The sequence below is a fragment of the Mobula birostris genome, chromosome 7 (genome assembly GCF_030028105.1).
Source record: "Mobula birostris isolate sMobBir1 chromosome 7, sMobBir1.hap1, whole genome shotgun sequence".
Taxonomy (NCBI): Eukaryota; Metazoa; Chordata; class Chondrichthyes; order Myliobatiformes; family Myliobatidae; genus Mobula; species Mobula birostris.
The window spans coordinates 15,771,900-15,792,376 of NC_092376.1; the positions used below are offsets into that span (position 1 = coordinate 15,771,900).

Below are 20,477 nucleotides of genomic sequence, written 5' to 3' on the forward strand. Positions count from 1 at the left end.
TTCACCACTCTCTGTGTAAAGAAGTTTTTCCTAATCTCGGTCCTAAAAAGCTTCCCCTTTATCCTCAAACTGTGACCCCTTGTTCTGGACTTCTCCAACATCGGGAACAATCTTCCTGCATCTAGCTGTCTAATCCCTTTAGGATTTTATACGTTTCAATCAGATCCCCCCTCAGTCTTCTAAATTCCAACGACTATAAGCCTAGTCGATCCAGTCTTTCATCATATGAAAGTCCTGCCATCCCAGGAATCAATCTGGTGAACCTTCCACTATAGGAAATATCCTCTCCACCCTCACTCTATATTTGGTAGATATCAATGAGTTCCGTTGGGTCATCCTGGTGGAGAGTGTGCAGGGATTTTGCTAAGTAGATACCCAATCTTGTTTGCACTTTGTCCAATGTAGAGTTCATTCACTCTCCTCCGATCTCTAACCCATGCTGACATTCTCTTTCATTCTCTGTCTTCCTCCACTCCCTACCTCCCCCAGCAACTCGCAACAAGTTTCCTTTCTAACTTCTCCACTTCTGACAGAAAAAAAAAATAACCCTAAGATGTTAACATTTTTAACCCTTCTCACCACAGAATCTGCTGGAAATATTCTTCAAGCACTTTGATTTTCTGCTTTCCAGCACCAGCTTTCTGTTTGGCATTTCCTTTGAAAGGGGAGGGGCTCACAGAAGATAGATTTCCTCACACCAAGTTCTCTCACGCTCAGCCACAAAAACCAATCAGCACATGATGAGGGATGAAATTATCTGCCAGCTTCACTTTATTTCTCCCCTGTGTGGTTGCATTTACCAGTTTTTGTTGCCACCCTCTATGACACTGTGTCCAATTGCTATTGGCCTACTTATTCCCTCCCTGTTCTCTGTATCCACCCATCACCCACCAGCAGTCTTAACAACCCCATCCTCTTTGCCTCCCCTACAAGGCTCTAGGTGCACATACCTCTCTCTTTCCATCACATACCACTCATCACCTCTGTCACAGAGTACGCTGGCAAACTGCTGAACATAGATCCAGAGGAACAACAGACTCCCATGTAAAGAGAGAAACTGGAATTTATACATAGGAATTCCAATGCTCGACCGAGTGACACCACGAGGCGAATCATTCTCAACACAAGGGCCCTGCAATTAGTGCTAATCAGGAGTCCACTTCAAATAATCATAGTAAGCGGAAAACCCAGACAAGTCAGAATAAATTTGACAAGATTAAACAGAAACTGCAAGGGTTTAACGGCTCTAGTTGAGACAACAATTAACAAAACACAGGTGTTCTAGAAACCTCAGATATCAGCACTCTACGGCTCACCACACAGGCCCACAGGGCTCATGACAACCTAACAGAGCCTTTCCAGGCACCCTAATGCACAGTTTCAACTCAAAACATCAACAATGCTTTTCCCTTCCACAAATGCTGCTCAACCCTGCTGAATTCCTCCTAGTTTGTTGTTCAAGACTCCAGCATCTGCAAGACTGGTCTCTCCAGCCATGGTCACATCCTTCCTTCTTGCTTTTGTACACTGGTCCCAACCTGAAACATCGGTCATCCTTTTGCCTCCACAGATACTTCCTGACCTACTGAAGCAAAGAATGCCACAGCACAGAACAGGCCCTTTGACCCAACTAGTCTGTGCCAAACCATTAAGCTTGCTTAGTCCCATTGACCTACCTCCCAACCATGTACCTATCCAAATATCTCTTAAATGCTGAAATCAAACCTGCCTCCACCACTTCCTCCAGCAGCTTGTTCTACAATCTCTTCACCCTCTGAGTGAACAGATTCCACCTTGTGTTCCTCTTAAACATTTCACCTTCGAGCCATGACTTCTAGTTCGAGTCTCACCCAAGCTCAGCTGAAAATCCTGTTTGCATTTCCCTATCTATACCCCTCAAAATTTTGTATACCTCTGTCAAATCTCCTCATTCTCTGTTGCCCTAGGGAATAAAATCCTAACCTATTCAACTTTTCCCTATAACTTAGGTCCTCATGTCCTGGAAACAGCCTTGTACATTTTCTCTGCACTCTTTCAGTCTGGTTCCTCCAGAAGTTTGTGTTTTGTGCTCAGATTATAAATAAGGACCTTTAATTTTACTCAAACCCCCACAATTTGTAAATCAAACTCTTTCTACAACTCATCCAAAACAGAGATGAGGAGAAATTCCTTTGGCCAAAGCATGGTGAATCCGTGAAATTCATTGGCACAGATGACTTTGGAGGCCAAGTCACTGGGTATATTTATAATGGAAGTTGACAGGTTTTTGATTAGTAAAGGTGTCAAAAGTTATGAGGAGAAGACAGAAGAATGGGGTTCAAATGGGTAATATATCAGCAATAATGGACTGGCAGAAAAGACTCAATGGGCCAAATAGCCTAATTCTGTTTCTATGTCTGTTGGTCTTATATAAAGCTGCAGATTTATCAAATGATTCCATCAAGATATTGAAACAAAAACCCTACCAAATAGTTCTGGTTAACACGCGATGAGGATATATAAATACGCAAGAGAAAATATAGGACTGCACAGGACATTCATCAGGATGTTGTCTCAAAATTGGTGAGAGCAAGTTTGACTTGGAGTTGAGTTGGCTGTTGTGGTGGGACAGAAGGAAGACCTGACTGAGAGGCATAGAAAGATAGACTCAGTGGCCTCTTTATTAGGTACACCTGTTCGTTAATGCAGGTATCTAGTCAGCCAGTCATGTGGCAGCAATTCAATGCATAAACGCATGCAGACATGGTCAAGAGATTCTGTTGTTGTTCAGACCAAACATCAGAATGGGGAAGAAAATACGATCTGTTGGTGCCAGACAGGGTAGTTTGCACATCTCAGAAACAGCTGATCTGCTGGGATTTTCACATTATTTAGTTAACAGAGAATGGTGCAAAAAGCAAAAGATACATCCGGTGAGTGAAAATGTCTCGTTAATGACAGAGGTCAGAGGGGAATGGTCAGACTGGTTCAAGCTCACAGAAAGGCAACAGTAACTCAGATAACCATGCATTACAACAGTGGTGTGCAGAACAGCATCTCAAATCTGGAAGTAGAGGAGCTACAGCAGCAGAGTACCATGAACAGATCCTCAGTGGCCACTTTATTAGGTACAAGAGAGATATATAATAGTGGTCACGAAGTGTATCATCTTTATCCCAAGGCAGTTATGCATAAATGTACAAGGCACAGGAACAGGTAAAGAGTACTGGGTTTAGAGGGGATCTGACATAGTCTTTTTCCCCCACCTGGAGGGAGTTTGGAAATTGGAATGTAATGCCCAACAGGATGGTAGAGCAAGGTACTCTCACAACTTGATAAGTACTTGAAATGGAAAGATATTGAAGACCATGGACCAAGAGCTGGCAAATAAGATTAGTATAGATGGGTAGACAATGATCACCATGGACATGGAGTCAAGGGCCAGTTTCAGTGCTAGATGACTCAATATCAGTAAAGTTATTTATACATACGTGGTGCTTTAGTTGGACCATCATTTACTGCATCTTCTAGGTTGAAACCAAAATCGTCATCCCCTGAGTAATGAAACACAGGATTGAAATTAATTTTCCTCAGAACAATCACTGATATGTTTAATACCAACCGTAGCAACGGAAGAAAACCACATCATCAGGATTTGCTCTCCGAATGGTGGAACACTATAGCACAAAAACAGGCCTTTCTGCCCATCTAGTTCATGCTGAATTAAAAGAAGAAATCGGAGATGCATCCACCACTTCTGCTGGAAGCTTGGTCCACACTCTCACCACCCTCTGAGTGAAGGTGTTCTCCCTCATGTTCCCCTTAAACATTTCACCATTTACCCTCACCGGAAAAAGCCTGTTTGTGTTTACCCTAACTACATCCCTCATAATTTTGTATACCTCTATCAAATCTCCCCTCATTCTCCAACATCCGGGGGAATAATTTGGGATAACTTGTTTGGCATAAATGACCCATTCCCAAATTGTTTAGTACTAATGAAGTCACCATGATAAAAGACAAAAAGAAAACCAATGGGATCTATATTTGGATGTAAATGAAGTAATTAATTCTGCTGTCACTATTACTATCTAGGGATTTTAGGTTATTTTATATGTGGAAAAAAAAAACAAGTTAGACAAGCAGTGAGCAGGATATGACCATAATACTCTTCTCCTGTCGGTGGGGGATTTGTATGTCAAGGAACAGTACAGCTCCAGTAAACATAGGAAGTCAGTGGTTCAGCTACACATTAGACATCTTTGCTGTCATGATGAAGGGTCTCAGCCCAAAGAATCAACTCTTTATTCCTCTCCAGAGATGCTGCCTGACCTACTGAGCTCCTCCAGCATCTTGTGTGTGTTGCTCTGGATTTACAGCACCTGTAGAATCCCGTGTTTAGACATCTCAGCTGATGGCATGTGTGAGCTCTCCAGTGTTATAGAACATAGGACAGTACAGTACAGACAATTTAGCCCACGATAATGTACTGACCTCTTTAGTCCTTCCCCCCTCCAACCAAAAAGCCTTCCATTTTCTTTTATCCATGTTCCTAACAGACTCTTCTTAAATGTCCATAATCGTCACGGCAGATGCTCCACGCACCTACTTTTCTTGCGTAAAAACAAAATATCTCTGGATCTCTCCCTCCTTGATTCCCTTGTTCATTTGCCCCCCTCCACTAATCTCCCTCCTGGCACATATCCCTGCAAGCGACAGAAATGGTACGTACACTTGCCCATTCATCTCCTCCCTCACCTCCATTCAGGGCCTCAAACAGTCCTTCTAGGTGAGGTAACATTTCACTTGCGAATCTGTTGGGGGTGTCTATTGTAGCTGGTGCTCCTGTGGGGTTCCCTCTACATTGGAGGTAAACTGGGGGACCGCTTTGTCGAGCACATGTGCTCCATCTGGTAAAAGCAGAATGTCCCAGGGAATAACCATTTTAATTCCTATACCCATTTCTACATGTCTTGTCCATGGGCTCCCCTTATGGTATGATGAGGCCACTCTCCGGGTGGAGGAGCAACACCTCCTATTCCATTTAGGTATTTAGCACAAATATTCATTTCTCCTTCTGCTAATCTTTTTCTTTTCCTCTCCATCTTTCTTTTTCTCTTTCCCACTCTGGCTTCGTACCTCTTCTCCTCACCCACCTATCACCTCCCTTTGGTGCCATTCCTTCGTCCCTTTTTCCCAGGATCCTCTCTCCTATCAGATGCCTTCTTCTCCAGCCCTTTCCCTTTCTCACTCACCTAACTTCACCCATCACCTTTTACTGTGCTCTCCCTTTCCCTTTTCACCATCTTTTTATTCTGGATTCTTCCCCCTTCCTTTCCAGTCCTGATGAAAGGTCTCAGCCCAAAACGTCCACTGTTTATTCCTTTTCCTAACTGCTGCCTGACCTGCTGAGTTCCTGCAGCGTTTTGTGTGTGTTACTCTGACATCTCCCCTATGCTTCTCTCCCAACACCTTAAAGTTCTACACACAAAATGCCGGAGGAACTCAGCAAGTCAGGCAGCATCTATGGAAATGAACAATACATTTGTGCCCCTTTGTGCTTATTATATATGATAAATGTCATATTATAAACAGGAGAAACTCAGTCATTTATCTCATTCACTGTTCATAGAAGCTTGTTGTTCAGACAAAAAAAATCTGTAATGAACATTACTTCATAATAGTGGCAGCAGACTGAATACTTCATTTACAGAATGTTACACGAACATGATAAGTTCTGTTCATTTCATTAAGGCCAAAAGTTGTGCCACGATCATAGAATGACCCAGAATTCTTCACAGCTCGACGACAATGTTTAGAGAAGTCTCTACCGCAGGGGTTCCCAACCTTTTTTATGCCACAGAGTCTTACCATTAACTGAGGGGTCCATGTTGGGAACCTCTGCTCTACCATAACCAAGGGCAACTCTGATCAGCTACAAACTTATTTATGAGGATACAGCACAGAATAGGCCCCTCCGGCCTTGCAAGCCGCAAGGCCCAGCAATCCCCCAGTTTAATCCTAGTCCTATCATGGGACAATTTACAATGACCAATTAACCTACCAACTATTTCATCTTTGGACTGTGGGAGGAAATTGGACCACTAAGGAAACCCACACGGTCACGGGGAGAACATATAAACTCTTTGCAGGCAGCAGCGGAAATTGAACCTGGGTCACCTGTACTGTAGCGCAATGTGCTAACCACTATGTTACCATGCCACCCAACCTAAGGGCATCTTAAGTAACATGTACAAAAACTGAGTGCATTTACGATCTCCTTCTTAGCAAGAAACAAAGACAGATGGCATGGATCATACAAAATGTGCTGAAACTCAAGCTTTGTGGATAGATAACAGATGATGGAATAGGTTCAAATTCAAACGATTTTCAAAGTACATTTATTAACAAATTATGTATAAATTATACAACCTTACAGGCAACCACAAAGCAAGAAATCCAATAGGACCTGTTAAAAAAGTCCAACAAGCACCCAAAGCGCAGGGAGAGGCAATAAAAAACACAAATCGTGCAAACAATAGAAGCAAACACAGCATTCAGAATGATAGTGCGTCCATAGACACGAAGCCTGGAGCAGGCCCACGGCCTGAGCCACAACACAGCGGAGAGTGGAGCCAACATCACAGAACCAGACTGACCCACACCTCTGGTCCCGACACCTTGCATTTCCAATCCACCCAGCCTGGAGCTTAAATCGTCCAAACGCCACTTTGCTCCCCACACAAGGATCCACATCGATATGCTCTGGGGCTGGACCCCGCCGCCGCCTTAAGGCCCATACCCAAGCATTCCAAATCGGCCCAGTGCTTAGGTCAATTAGACCAGAAATATTCTTCAAAAAACAATACTGCTGAACAGAAGCCCTCAACCTGTGGCTGCTGAACAAGAGAGAAAAAAAGAACTTTTTCCCCTGAGTTTTGTTTGGACTCCAGACTTTGATTGCTAATTAAGTTTCATATCATGCACACACAAACAGGAAAAAATACAACATTACTGCACAATACAGGCCATTCGGCCCACAATTTTGTGCTGAGCTACCCTTAGATCAATCTTTCCCCACCTTCCCACATAGGCACATGGATGATAGTACAATGTAGGGCTATCTAAAGAGAGTTTCTTAAACACCCCCAAATGTATCTAGCTCTACCACCACCCCTGGCAAGGCATTCCACACACCTACCTGTCTAGGTAAAAAAAAACTACCTCTGACATCCTCCATGTACTTTGCTCTGATCAGCTTAAAATTATGCCCCCTCACTTCAGCCATTCCTGCCCTGGGAAAAAATGTCTCTGGCTGCCCAGTCGATCTATGAATTCTCCATTAAGGGAATAACTCCTTAGGGGAAAATTCATGCTCGACTCGAGTGCCGTTCTCCAATCCAAAGTTGCAATATGAGGTGGGAGGTGATAGGCAGGTGCTACAACTTTCCTCAGAGTGACCTGCAAGCTAGTGGAAGGAAGGAGTGATAAAGTTTTAAGCGGATTCTCAGATTCCTGTAAATAATGGTTAAGGCTGAGTCTGTGTATTCTGGTTTGAGAATAGCTGCAGTGTGTCCGAGCAGCTGCTCTTTGGGGTGAGATAAGGATTAAAAGCTCACAAAAAACCCACAAGAGGATGTCTCCTGGCTTTTCACACCTTTTGGTTTCAACAAGGGGTGGAGACAAGGCAGGACCTTCTTTACACTCCTTTCTTAATTTCAGTAGAGTCTCTTATCTAAATTATTAAGTTCTGCTGTATTTGAGTACCCAGAATGTCTATTGAACTGACTGCCTTGCATCCTTGACAAACTCCCTCTCCCCTCCTGCAGTGGCTCATCTGAGACACTGAATGGCGATGAACTATTTCCAAAGACGTGCTCTTTTATGCAATACTTCGTGATGTCATTTTCCAGGTTGTTGTCTCGATACCAAAGAAATCTCAGGAAATTTCTGTCTTCCGGCCTGACAACAAAGCAGTGGAACATCTGTTATATGTCCACTGTGATGGCAATGGAGTCCTTACAAAAGCAGATAAGTGTCACAATGGCGGGGCATTGGGAGCAAGGGTGGACCCAAATGCAAGACACATCTTGTTTGGTTACTTAGATTTAGTTCATTGTTCGATTCCAAGAGAGCAAAGCAGAAGCAGGAAGAGCAAACAGGATAAGGACTCAGGACTACGACTAGGCTGGGACCAAGGGTCTGGACTTGGACTAGGAATCGGCTCCCAGAACTAGAGGAGACATGACGAGGCTAGGGTATGGACTCCGAGCTTGAGACTGGGCAAGGACCTAGTACCTGGGTCTTGCCTCGGGCTTGGACCCCAGAACCAGGCATGGACATGACATGGGCTAGGGACAGGAGGAACATGAGAACACAGAGCCTCGGTCTCGGGGGAACAGGTACATGCAACTATGGACACATACACAGAACAGAGAGCCGGGACCCCTCCTTGGGTACAGGACATAGGGCCAGGACTCATGATCCTCCGCAGGGCAACAGCAAGACGGCCAGACTTACCCCACGGAGGCAAGGACAAGACAAGACCAACACGAATGAACACCAGACAGAACCTACCTAGCTCCGGTGATGGAACTAGACCGAAGTGCAGGCAGGGGCTGCAGACGAGGGCTAGAGGCCAGAGAAGGGATTCAGACAGGGGGGGTAGGACAGGAATCACAGACCACTAGGGTCAGTACTTGGATGTGGTACTTGAATGCCGTGGGGACCAGGACGTTGACGTGGTACTTGGATGCCGCCGGGACCAGGACGTGGACGTGGTACTTGGATGCCGCCGGAGTCAGGACGTGGACGTGGTACTTGGATGCCACCGGAACCAGGACGTGGTGCTTGGAACCTCCGGGTAGTGGCAAGCTCAGGACTCGGCCCAGGAGCAGTAGACAGCGGCTCCTGATTCTCTCTGGTGAGTTAACTGATGGACCCACCTTGATGAGGAAACTTTGCAGGCTAGCTTCGGCGAGGTAACTGGACAGGGTTGCTCCAGTGAGGAAGGGCGGAGACAAGGCTTGCTCCGGCCAGATGACATTGGCACGCCGTGACTTTGCAGACGCTCCCTCACCGAACGGCTGAAAGCCGGAGACTATAAACTACCGGTTCGGCCGAGTGTTAATTGCCTCTAATCACCAAAGTCGAGGGACACGGGAAAACAGGGAATCAACAGTCCGGACCGTAACGTAAACAAGGTAAATTTAAAGGGACCCCGATCCGGACCATGACATTAAGTACCCTAAGAAGACTGTTGTTGAGGTCCAGGCCAGTCAGGAGGACCTGATTCAGTGAGACTCCCTTGTGTTGAGCACTTGAATCAAAGACCACCCGAATCTGGCCTGGTTTCTTTAGATGGTAAAACCCCAAAGCAAGGGAGGTCCCAACATTCTTCATCTCTTCCAAGGGGAGGAGCTACCTCTGCACGGCCATTCTAGAATATCTTTTCCATGAATGAGATCAAATGATCCCTCAACTCAGGCTTCTTGTTAAAGGCGCGGCGCAGTGAAGAAAGACGGTCTGCTGCTTGTGACCTGTTGCTGGGAAGGCGAGGTCGTGGCTCTCTGAATGGCAGGGAAGCTACCCAGCTATTCTCCTCATCTTTATAGGCTCCCTCTTCCATAGTCTTCAGAAAGAGTATATCCTCAACTGAAAGGCCCATCTTAACATCTTTTGTCTGTTGAAAGACACTACATCCCAGGTGGTCTCCATAGTCCTCACATGTGGGACCCTCCACATGGACAGGTGCGGTGAGACCTGGGGCCTTGCTGCTGTATCACTTTCCCTTTACAACATAGCGATTAGGGCATGGGTCAAAGACGGAGTGGCAGCCATTTTCCAGAGTGTTGGTATAGTAGGTGCTCACAGTGGCCGGCTTGTGGAGATTTCCTAGACAGACGTCGCCAACAATTACCCATCCCAAGTCCAGTTTTTGAGCATGGGGGGGGGGGTCATGCGGCCCATTTATCTGTTTCCGTACTTTATGGATGCTCTTCTGAGCAGGATCATGATGGGAGCCCGAGGGTCTAGCTCTGGGATCTTTTGCGCCAGAGGTTTCAGATGAGCATGATGCAGTGCTGCATCCGGTGTGGGGATTTCAGAGCGATTATTCGAAATCGCACTGCACTCAGTGTTGGTAGAGAGAAAATAACCTGCTGGTCCACGGATTCCACCTGAAAGCCATGCACCCTTCTGCCTGCTGTCTCAACCACACATCTTGAGGGAGTAAGGAGAATTGTGGCCTTTGATATTAAAAAGGTCAAAGAACTCAGACATTACCGATGAGCGATTACTCTGACCGTCCAGTATTGCATATAACCGGATTACCTTTTCCTGCTGGCCAGCTGGGTAGACTTTCACGAGACAAATCTTTGAGCACGATTTTCCAGTCAGGTCCCCCCCACAGACCTGTGTACAGCTTGAGGAAATAGTAGCTTCTTCAATATTGTTCCCTTTCTCCCGCCATGTGCAGGGATTTGGGCCTTTGAGGACCAAGGAGCAGGTTCAGGGTGCAGGGCTGAGGTGTGACCCTCGCTTCCACATTCAGCACACTTTATGCTGCTGTCACAGTTTTTGGCTCGATGTGCTGATGATGCACAGCAGTTGTAGCAGATGCCATGCTGCTTTAAGAAGGCTTTCCTTTCCTATTCTCGATGGACTTCTCCCTAAGTCCACTGCATTTTTGGAAGGGGTGCAGTTTATTGTGTAAGGAACATTGTTTAGCAGGATCCACTTTACTCTTGTGTGTTGTGTCAGCCAAAGAGGAGGTGTAAGGAGACACTTCAGTCTTGTGGACTGAGATTGGAGGCCTCTGACTTAGCTCACTTCCCCATCACTGGAGGGTCAGTACTGCCTGGAATGAGAGATCATTTCGCATCTTGGCTTGCTGACAAACGAACTCCACAAAATAGGCAAACGGTGGAAAGGGAACATTATGCTCTTCCTTGAACTTAAAACCATGTGAGAGCCATCTCTCCTGCAAATTATATGGCAGCTTCTGTACGATGGGGTTGATACCACGGGCTGTGTCTAAGTAGGTGAGTCCCAGCAGGTCCCCATCAGATTTAGTGGCTTCAAGCTCCATTAACAAGTCACTTAGCTCTTCTAACTTCCTGTGGTCCTTGATAGAGATCTTAGGGAAGCTATCCACTCTCCTGAACAGCGCACTCTTAATTACCTCTGGTGACCCATAACACTCGTCAAGTCTGTTCCAAGGCATTTTGAGCCCTCTCTGTGGTGATGGCACAGCTCTTATCCTCCTCACATGTTCAGCTGATTCAGTACCTAGCTACTTCACCAAGAGGTCCATCTCTTCACTATCTGTAAGGTTTAGACCTCATACGGCATTCAGGAATGATGCTTTCCAAGCCCTGTAACTCTCAGGACGGTCACTAAACTGCAGAAGCCCTGAGGACACAAGTTCGCGTCTTGCAAAAAACCTGAAAAAGTTCAACATGCTCTGACTATCAGCAGGGTTAGCCTGTTGGGCCTCTGCATACTGGTGTGCTTGACGATGATCTTCATTATTAGATACCTCTGTGTAACTCGTGCGATCCAAGGCTCCCCTTGAACTCTGCACCATCTGGGGCTTTCTACCTGAAGGGTGTAACATGTGAGCGTCAGTGTGCCTTAACTGACTTCCAATGAATGAAATACTCTCCTGAGGATGACGGCCATGACTGGGCTTACCATCCTGAATGTGACACTGCACAGTAGCTTTGGGTGCATGCTGTACAACAGTGGCTGGTTGACTAACTGTTAGTGAAGACTCCTTCTAATGTAATGTAGGCTTTGCCTGCTCTTCCACATACTCTTTTGTGCACTCCACTGGATCATGGGTTTGAAGATCAATTTTGGAGCTGAGGTCTTCATTTTGCTCTTCCATGGCTGCCCCTAATGCTTCAGCTCATTTCTCCCCTTGAAGGGCATCAAGTGATACCTCTAAGAGTGCTTGTTCCATTTTGATTTGGCGCTCCTTTTCTGCAAATGCTGCCTCCGCTTTAGCAGCCTGGGCTTCAGCACGAGCTGAGGCTGTGGCTGCACTGGTGGAGAAGCCATATGATCGTCTGGATGAAGATGAACCTGAGGCATGGACCTTGTCCGTAGTGACTGAGATCCTGATGATTTTTTGTCCGACATTTTGAAAAGAGAACTGCCTTCGTATTCCAGAAAGCGTTGTCTTACTACCCTGATCTCTTCACACGCTTTGCATGAATTGACAGGCAGATGAACTCCATTCCCAATTACTACACTGACAAAAGACATCCCAAATTGATGTTCTTTAATGTAACAACTGGCGGTAGGGTAAAACTGACAGAAAGAAAAACATACAATCAAAAGGTGTCCAAATTCCCATTATGGTAAGTACAAGGCAAGCATTAAGTGTACCACAAATGATACAAAATAATACACAAGATACTGTATACAAATAAGTTCCAAATATATCATAAAGATAGGCTACTAGTAAGCAAGATGTTGCTACATACAAAGTATCTTACGCACATTGCTACATACAATGTATCTCATGCACATTTTCTCACTACAGGTTAGCCAGAACATGTGGCCCGCCTGAATATTCCATCTGTATCTTATCTGCACACAAACTGTTCAAATATCTCTGATTTGTGGAAATATGCATATACATCAATAAATAATAAACCCAAAGATTACTTTTACATACCGACAATGCTTTCAAAGACCTGACCATCAGGATGACGTCAGATGAAAAGGCACAAGCTCTCCCTCAACTCTACATGGAGAACTATCTCAACGCCTACTATTGATGCCATCAACTAGAGACACAGATCACATGACCTAAATGACTGCTATACAAAACTACCAGCAAAGGGTGCTGAATGACAAATAAAATAACTGACTACTAAAGGCAGCACACACACCATTACTTAAGTTAAGTAAAGATGATCCAGGAAAAAGAAAACAATTATCGTAGGTTATCAGTATGCTTAAATAAGAATTTGGGTAACGATATTTGGCCTTTGGGAGGAACTTGGGATATAGAGTCATGTGAACGAAAAAGAACTGTGGAAAGAAATGGAAATTCCTGATTAAAGAATGGAAAGATAAAGCTGATACCAAATGAAATAATACTTTACTGGCCAGATAGAGAAACAAAGAAAACAGGCACAGGCAGATATGGACAGGATCGGCAGTGCCACGTGCGAGAACTAGGGCAAATACGGGATCCCGAACCCATGTCTGGCATACCGACCCTGTTTGAGGATAGTGACCGCGGTGAGGATGGGACACCCACTGTATCCCCCACCTTATCAGGGGCAGAGTGCACCCAGAGCTCCTGAACCCCAATCCTCCCAGTACTCAGATATGGTGGCCGCTCAGGTAAAACAGCAGTGGCAGGGAAGGGGAGGCTCTCTATACCCTGAGATCCAGTAAGGGAATACCGAGGATTATTCCGAGACAGGGAGGGAAGAATCCAATAAGACCTCAGAGTTAATGGCTCCACAGAGACGACTGCCCACTCGAATATGGCCCAATCCACGAGCAGCCGAGGAGGGGCAGCCCCCAGTAATTCCTGTGTATGCAACCTGAAAGCCTCAGGAAATGATAATGATCATGAATCAGGCCCCAGATAGAAAAGAAAAACCAACACAGTTTTGCTCACTAGGTCTGCAGTACTATCTATACAAATGTATAATGTGACCCTGCAAAATTTATTCGGTCTCTGCTGCGTGATGAGGGGCGGAAATGGAAGGCAGAATCGAGATACCAAATCTATCAGGAGTTACAGGTGGGAATCCATAATAAGAATGAAAAGACAGACCAGATTGCAGACAATTGGGAGTGATTTGTGGCCTGCGACAGCATTTTCACAGGAGACCAAGCCTCTAATGATGGGAATCCATTCCACCAGCACCCCCCCCCCCCACCACCAATTTAATGCCTTACCAGTTAGGTTAGCCAACATGATTAGAACAAGTGCTATGAATTGGCCTGACAATGATCAAAATCAAATACAACGAGCTTTGACATATTGTTGAGACCCAGTTTTTGAATCCCGATCAACCCCAGAGAGAACTAATATCAAAGGTGAAAACGTTCAGCAGGAAGAAGGACGCGAGCGGGCTACATCTGGGGAAATCAGAAACGGGAACCGAACAAAGGAACGCACATATTCACGTCCGCAGCCACTGGGGTGTAATCTAGCAGAATGAGACTTGCTCTGTCCGTTAGAAGTCGAGATTCTATGCACGGACAAAGGTATCACCCTGGGACTAGTGAACAACTGACAGCTTCCCCAGTTGCCAACACCCCCCCCCCCCCCAGTAGTGGGCATTTAATTTGGACTCTACTTCGTTTGAACCCCCTCTGCCAGAGGCAGACCCTCATGTGACTCTGTGTTATGATCCTACAGAATGCTCAACTGAGGAAAGCCAGTATTATGCACCCCTCGAGGGACTGGAGTTCCCAGTCTTGGTGAATGGAGAGGTTAAAAGAGGAGAGGGCAGTGCATTACTGGCCGAAGTTCCGGATCTCCTTTGGCGACAGACAGGACTGGTGGTTCCTCATACCACCGTTAGGCTTTGTCCTGGGTTCAAGCCAAAGAGCCTGGGTTCCTTGCCTACACCCTGACAAAACAAACCTCCAGCACTGAGGGAGACTGGTAAGACTTGGCCACGGGCCAACTCCGATACTGGAAGGAGTCAAAGGTGGGGACGGGACATCTGGTAAGACACTCTTTTAAAATTGACCGAACCCAAGACGTTGTACCACATCTCTGGAAAATTTCCGGCCATGAAGTCGGCCACACCAACTGTCAACCCCCGCCCTGTCCAGATCACCGTGAAAGAAGGACAGTCTGTTATCCCTTCTGCAATAGCCCCTCAAGCCCGAGGCAATGTTTTATGAGGATGGAAGCACTTTTGTGGATCCAGCAGGGAAACAATGCTCTGACTATGCGATAAGTGACGACTGAACAAGTCTCCTTTGCAGCAGCTGTCTCCACCCAGAAAGCTGAGCTACTTGCTCGGACTCCTGCTTGTATCCTAGCAACAGAGTGAAGTGCAGTCTAACAGCGTACTCAATTCTGATTTTGAAGAATCCACCACAGAACCAATTCTTTGTAGAAGACCTTAAAAAAAAAACGCAAAGTCATAAATGAAGATGACTTTGAAGAGGGAGTCCACAACTATTTGGAACAAAATAAAAAGAGCCTGAATGAGGGCTTCAGTGGAGGAGCCAAAGGTATAAGCCTAAGCTGGAATCCTCTTTGAATAATGTTTTGAATGTTAAAATGAAAAAGCCTGTGAAAAAGAAATCTCAAACAGTTTAAAGTGTGAACTTTTACATAGACTCCCGTTATGCACTGACTATGGAACTTTGGGAATTCCTGACTTCCTCTGGGGTTCCCCCCCCCCCCCGCATTGTAGTGCTACCTTTGTAAACAACTTACTCACCGCTCTACAGCTACGTTGTGTTTTGGCTATTATTAGATGTGCAGCCTATATTGGGGAATCTGATGAGATATCTAAGGGCAGCGCTAGGGCTGATGTAGCAGCTAAACAGACAGCCTTGAATCCCACACTTTTAGTCCCTTCGGGAACCCAGCAAGCTCTTATTACACAAGATATGCCAGACATGGGGGAAATATATAAGATCCATGGGGACGCCCCTGAAGGAGAGCGCAAACCGCGGTCCCAAACGGGTTACCACCTTGAACCTCAGACCAATTTCTGGGTGACCCCTGCAGGATAGGTTTGTGTTCCCTCTGTGTTCTTATCTATCTTGATAGATTATGTAAATAATTGTACACACTTGGGCAAGGAGGGAATGGTTAATATCTTGGTGGCGCCCTGATTTCCAGCAAGCAGCTGAAAAGCGAACCACAGCATGTAAAAAAACACAAATGCTGGAAAGGGATGCCCTGTGGTTCTGGAACCACCCCCTTGCCTGGTGGACTTTTTCTTGTTTACAACTTGATTTTATAGAATTACCTAGAGTACATTGCTGTAAATATTGCTTGGTAATAGTAGATGTATTTAGCAGATAGATAGAGGCTATACCCACCACTGATAATACTGTTGTAAAAATATTACTAAGAGAAGCGATTCCCCATTATGGATTACCTGAATCAACAAGCTCAGACAATGGACCTCATTTTATTGCTAAGATAAATGAGAAAATCTGCAAAGAACTAGCAATAAAACAGCAATTTCATGTTGCTCACCATCCAAGAGCAGCTGGTATAGTGAAACGAGCAAATGGAATCTTAAAGAATAAGCTAACTAAACTTATGCAAGAAACTGGACTAACCTGGCTTAAGGTTTTACCTCTGGCATTGTTCATATGAGAGTTACATCCTCGACTAAAACTATGGAATCATCTATGGAAAGCCTTTGCGTACCCCATAGACACCGGGGTTAACTTGTCCCCTCCCTGATAAAATAGATATGCATACTCTAGGGGAGGAAATGGGAAAATATTTGTGTAAGCTAACCAAAATTTTCCAAAGTTTGCATTCACAGGTTGGCCAGGCCAACCAAGAGGACGAGGATCAAGCTAAAGGGGACTATCCCACTGTTAATCCTGGAGACTTTGTCTTGATAAAGAACCGGGACAGAAAGAAATTGGACACTTGGTGGAAAGGACCCTATCAGGTGCTGCTGACCACACCCACGGCCGTGAAGACGGAAGGGCAACCAAGGTGGATTCATCGGACCGACTGTAAACCCATCATTAAGGAAGTAAGAGAAACGAAGGAGGAGTAATATCATGATGATTGTACTAATGTTACTTTTTGTACTATGTACCCCAAGTCTCCAAACAAATACTTTCCTTTCTCTATGCCACACATATGCAGAACAAATAAGGCAGTCAGCTTGTTGGGTATGTGCCAGGTTACCCCAGCATGCGGAATCAGGAATGCCCTTGGAAGGAGTACCTTTGAATAGTAATGAGATGTCATCTGTGAGATTTATGAATTCTTTGAGTAAATCCTCAGACCCATTTTTGGATCGATGGTGGATATCAGGATGTAAAGCAACCCAGAATTGTGGGTGCCTCTGTTTTAAGGGATGGAATTTACGAATACCTACAGAAGTGGCTAAGAGACCTCCTATAGAACATGTCCATACTCTGAGTAAGGTAAATAGGACCTGTTATTGCCCTACTGGAGGAATAGAGGAAATGTTTTTGGGAAATAGCTCTTGTACAGAAATTAGGACTGACCCCCCTCCCCGGTACGCTGTTAATGGAACTTATTGGGTATGTGGTAAGAAGGCATCTCCATGGCTCTCAGGGCCTTATGATGACAAGGGAACTGTCATGGCAAGAAATTGGATGGGATGTTGCTACTTAGCTTACGTAGTACCCTCTATATATTCATTAGCCAACACTTCTCATCATACTCAGCTAGAACGGAATAGAAGAGGAATTACAGAAAGCGAGAGAAATTTTGGATGATAGCTTTTCCTTTCTATGGGACAGCCTGAAACTCGCGAGAAGTAATTTAGTTGGCAGCCGCAGTGGAGGAGTTGGTGAATAGCACTGCTGAGGTTTCAACTGATGTCCAGACCCAGATTAATGATTTAACTACTGAAATGGTAGCTCTGAGGATGGTAGTTTTACAGAATAGGATGGCATTGGATTTATTGCTAGCAGAGAAAGGAGGAACATGTGCTGTCATAGGAAAGGAATGCTGTACTTATATTCCAGATGAGGCTTCTAATCTCATCTATCTCAGCATATCACTCAGGAAATGCAGAAAATTAAGGGAATTGGAGAAAAGATGCATGGGTTTACCGATGGTAAGGGAACCCATGGCATTTTAACATTTTTGAAGACTTCTGGGGAATGCTTCCGCACGTAGCTATGATAATAGTTTTAATTATAACCATGGTAATTCTTATAAAATATGTTAGTCCCCTTCTTATAGCTTGTTGTAAATGTGATGGATTACTTTAGGTTATCATGGAATGATAAAAGGAGGGAATGATAAAGTTTTAAGGGGATTCTCAGATTCCTTTAAATTTTGAGTCTGTGTATTCTGGTTTGAGAATAGCTGCAGCATGTCTGAGTAGCTGCTCTTTGGGGTAAGATAAGGATTAAAAGCTCACAAAAGCCCACAAGAGGATATCTCCTGGCTTTTTACACCTTTTGGTTTCAACAAGGGGTGCAGATAAGGCAGGACCTTCCTTACATTCCTTTCTTAATAACTTAGATAAGAGACTCTACCGAAATTAAGTTCTGCTCTATTTGAGTAGCCAGAATGTCTATTGATCTGACTGTTCTTTTGTTTTGAGATGTTAAACGTTCAATCTGTCCTGCTAACATGTACATGCTGAGTGTCCAGATAAGGACATGCAGGATGTGAGAATTAACTATGCTCTGTTCTCTGTTTACCTCTGCCTGATGTGATTAAGTATTCTTTGTTTACCTCTGTTTTAGGTGATTAAGTGGCCTTTGTCTCAGACTATCACTGTTGCTGGGCTTTCGTGACAAAGGTGATATAAAAAACTCTATCTCTTGCGCTTCGAGAGAGAGACTTCTGTGGTTGACTCTCTGTGAATGCAGATGGAAGGTTCTCGCTTGTAGCTTGCTACTAATAAGGTGAAAAAGAATCAACTGTGGTACTTGTTTCATTACATCAGGTTGATCACCGTTGACAGGAGCATCTTACCTCCTTTGATAGAGATGCATCTATACCATACCACCCTCAGGGGTTACGTGCAAAACACAAAAAATATTCTGGCTTCTCACCCTTCCTTTCCAGTCCTGATGAAGAGTCTCAGCCTGAAATATCGACTGTTTATTCACTTCCATAGATGCTGTCGGACCTTCTAAAATCCCCCAGCATTTTGTCTATATTACTCTCGATTTCCAGCACAGAATCTCGTGTTTATACATAAAAAATTTACAAGCTGCAATAAAGAAACAAACTAAATAAATAGTGCAAAAGGGGAAGAGGGAAGTATTGTTCATAGTTTTATGGATCATTCATAAATCTGATGGCAGAGAAGAAAATGTTGTTTCTAAAACATTGAGTGGGTGAACTTAGGCTCCTTTACCTCCTCACTGATGGTAGTAATGAGAAGGTGGCATGTCCTGTATGGTGAGGGTACTTAATGATGGGTATTGCCTACTTGAGGCACAACCATCTTAAGATGGTGGGGTGGGTTATCCCCATTATGATGATGGCTAAACCTACAACCCTGTGCAGTCTCCTTTGATCCTGTACAGTGGCTCCTCCGTACCAGACAACGATGCAACCAGTCAGAATTCCCTCTATGGTATAGCTTCAGAAATTTTCTAGTCTTTTGTGACATACCTAATCTCCTCAAACTCCTAAAAGCAATGTATTAAAATGTTGCATCAGCAATGGCGATCATAATGGTGAAGTATTGGTAAAAAGCATTGACCTAGTTTACATGACCCTCGAGGATGATAATCTACTATCAATTATGCATGGGATTGGAGATCATTTGTAATGCACCTGATTGGTCATTGCCCTTTGACCTAGGAAGCCAACTTAAATCAGAGGGAGTGAGTGGCATCTCTGCAGACAACACTCCGCAGCCACAGGATCTGACAGAAACACAGGAGTTTGAGAAGGTTTTAAATGTCGTCAAAGACTATAGCGAGTTTCTACAGATGGACTGTGGAGAGCATTCGAACTGTTGCATCATCATCTGGCCACTGCACAGGATCAGAAAAGGCTGCAGAGAGTTGCAAACTCAGCCCGCTCTATCACGGGCACTAGCCTCCTCATGGAAAGGAATAATTTTGACGTGTCAGGTGGAGATCTTTCAGGACCGAGGGGTCTCAGCCTCCTCATAAGGCAGCATCCATCATTAAGATGCCCCATCACCCAGGACATGCCCTTTTCTCATTACTACCAGAGATACACACTCAACATTTTAGGAACAGCTTCTTCCCCCTAGCCAGATTTCTAAATGGTCACTGAACCAACCCATGAGCACCACCTCACTATTTTTGCACTACTTATTTAATTATTTTACACACAGTGCATCTCTTATTGTTATTTAGAGTACTCTTCGTATTGCATTATACGGCTGCCACAAAACAACATATTTCACGTCCTAAGTATATCAGTGATAATAAACCTGATTCTGATTGTGAAAACAAGCTGTTCTGAATTGCTATATAGACTGTGCCTGGTATCTATCAGAGCATGCTCTCCAATGCCATTGAACAAGAATACCATTGTTTATGATATGCACAATGAACTACTTTTGGATACTTTTTATCCAGGCTTTGTTAGAACACAGATAGCTGATTAATGGAGACTGTATTTTAGAAGTATGAAGCACAAGAATTTAAACATTAAAAACAAACAAGATCCTCAAAACACTGCTTCATCTGTTAAATGTACAGAAACGAAAAGCTGTGGTGTTTTTTTTTACAAAATAAGTCCCTCATATTCTGGATTAAAGCTACAATAAAATATTTTCCTCCCAACACTTCAATCTCAGAAACAGAAGACTTGCTAGGAGTCAGCA

At 44.5% G+C, this 20,477-nt stretch overlaps 1 protein-coding gene across 1 annotated transcript in view; it reads right to left on the reverse strand.

Annotated features, from left to right (window-relative positions):
* Nucleotides 1-20,477, reverse strand: part of cd99 (CD99 molecule) — an 81,309-nt gene that overhangs the window by 23,682 nt on the left and 37,150 nt on the right. The window contains exon 2 of the mRNA XM_072262652.1: nt 3,471-3,533. Coding sequence (XP_072118753.1) covers nt 3,471-3,533 — 63 coding nt within the window. The remainder of the gene's footprint in view (nt 1-3,470; nt 3,534-20,477) is intronic.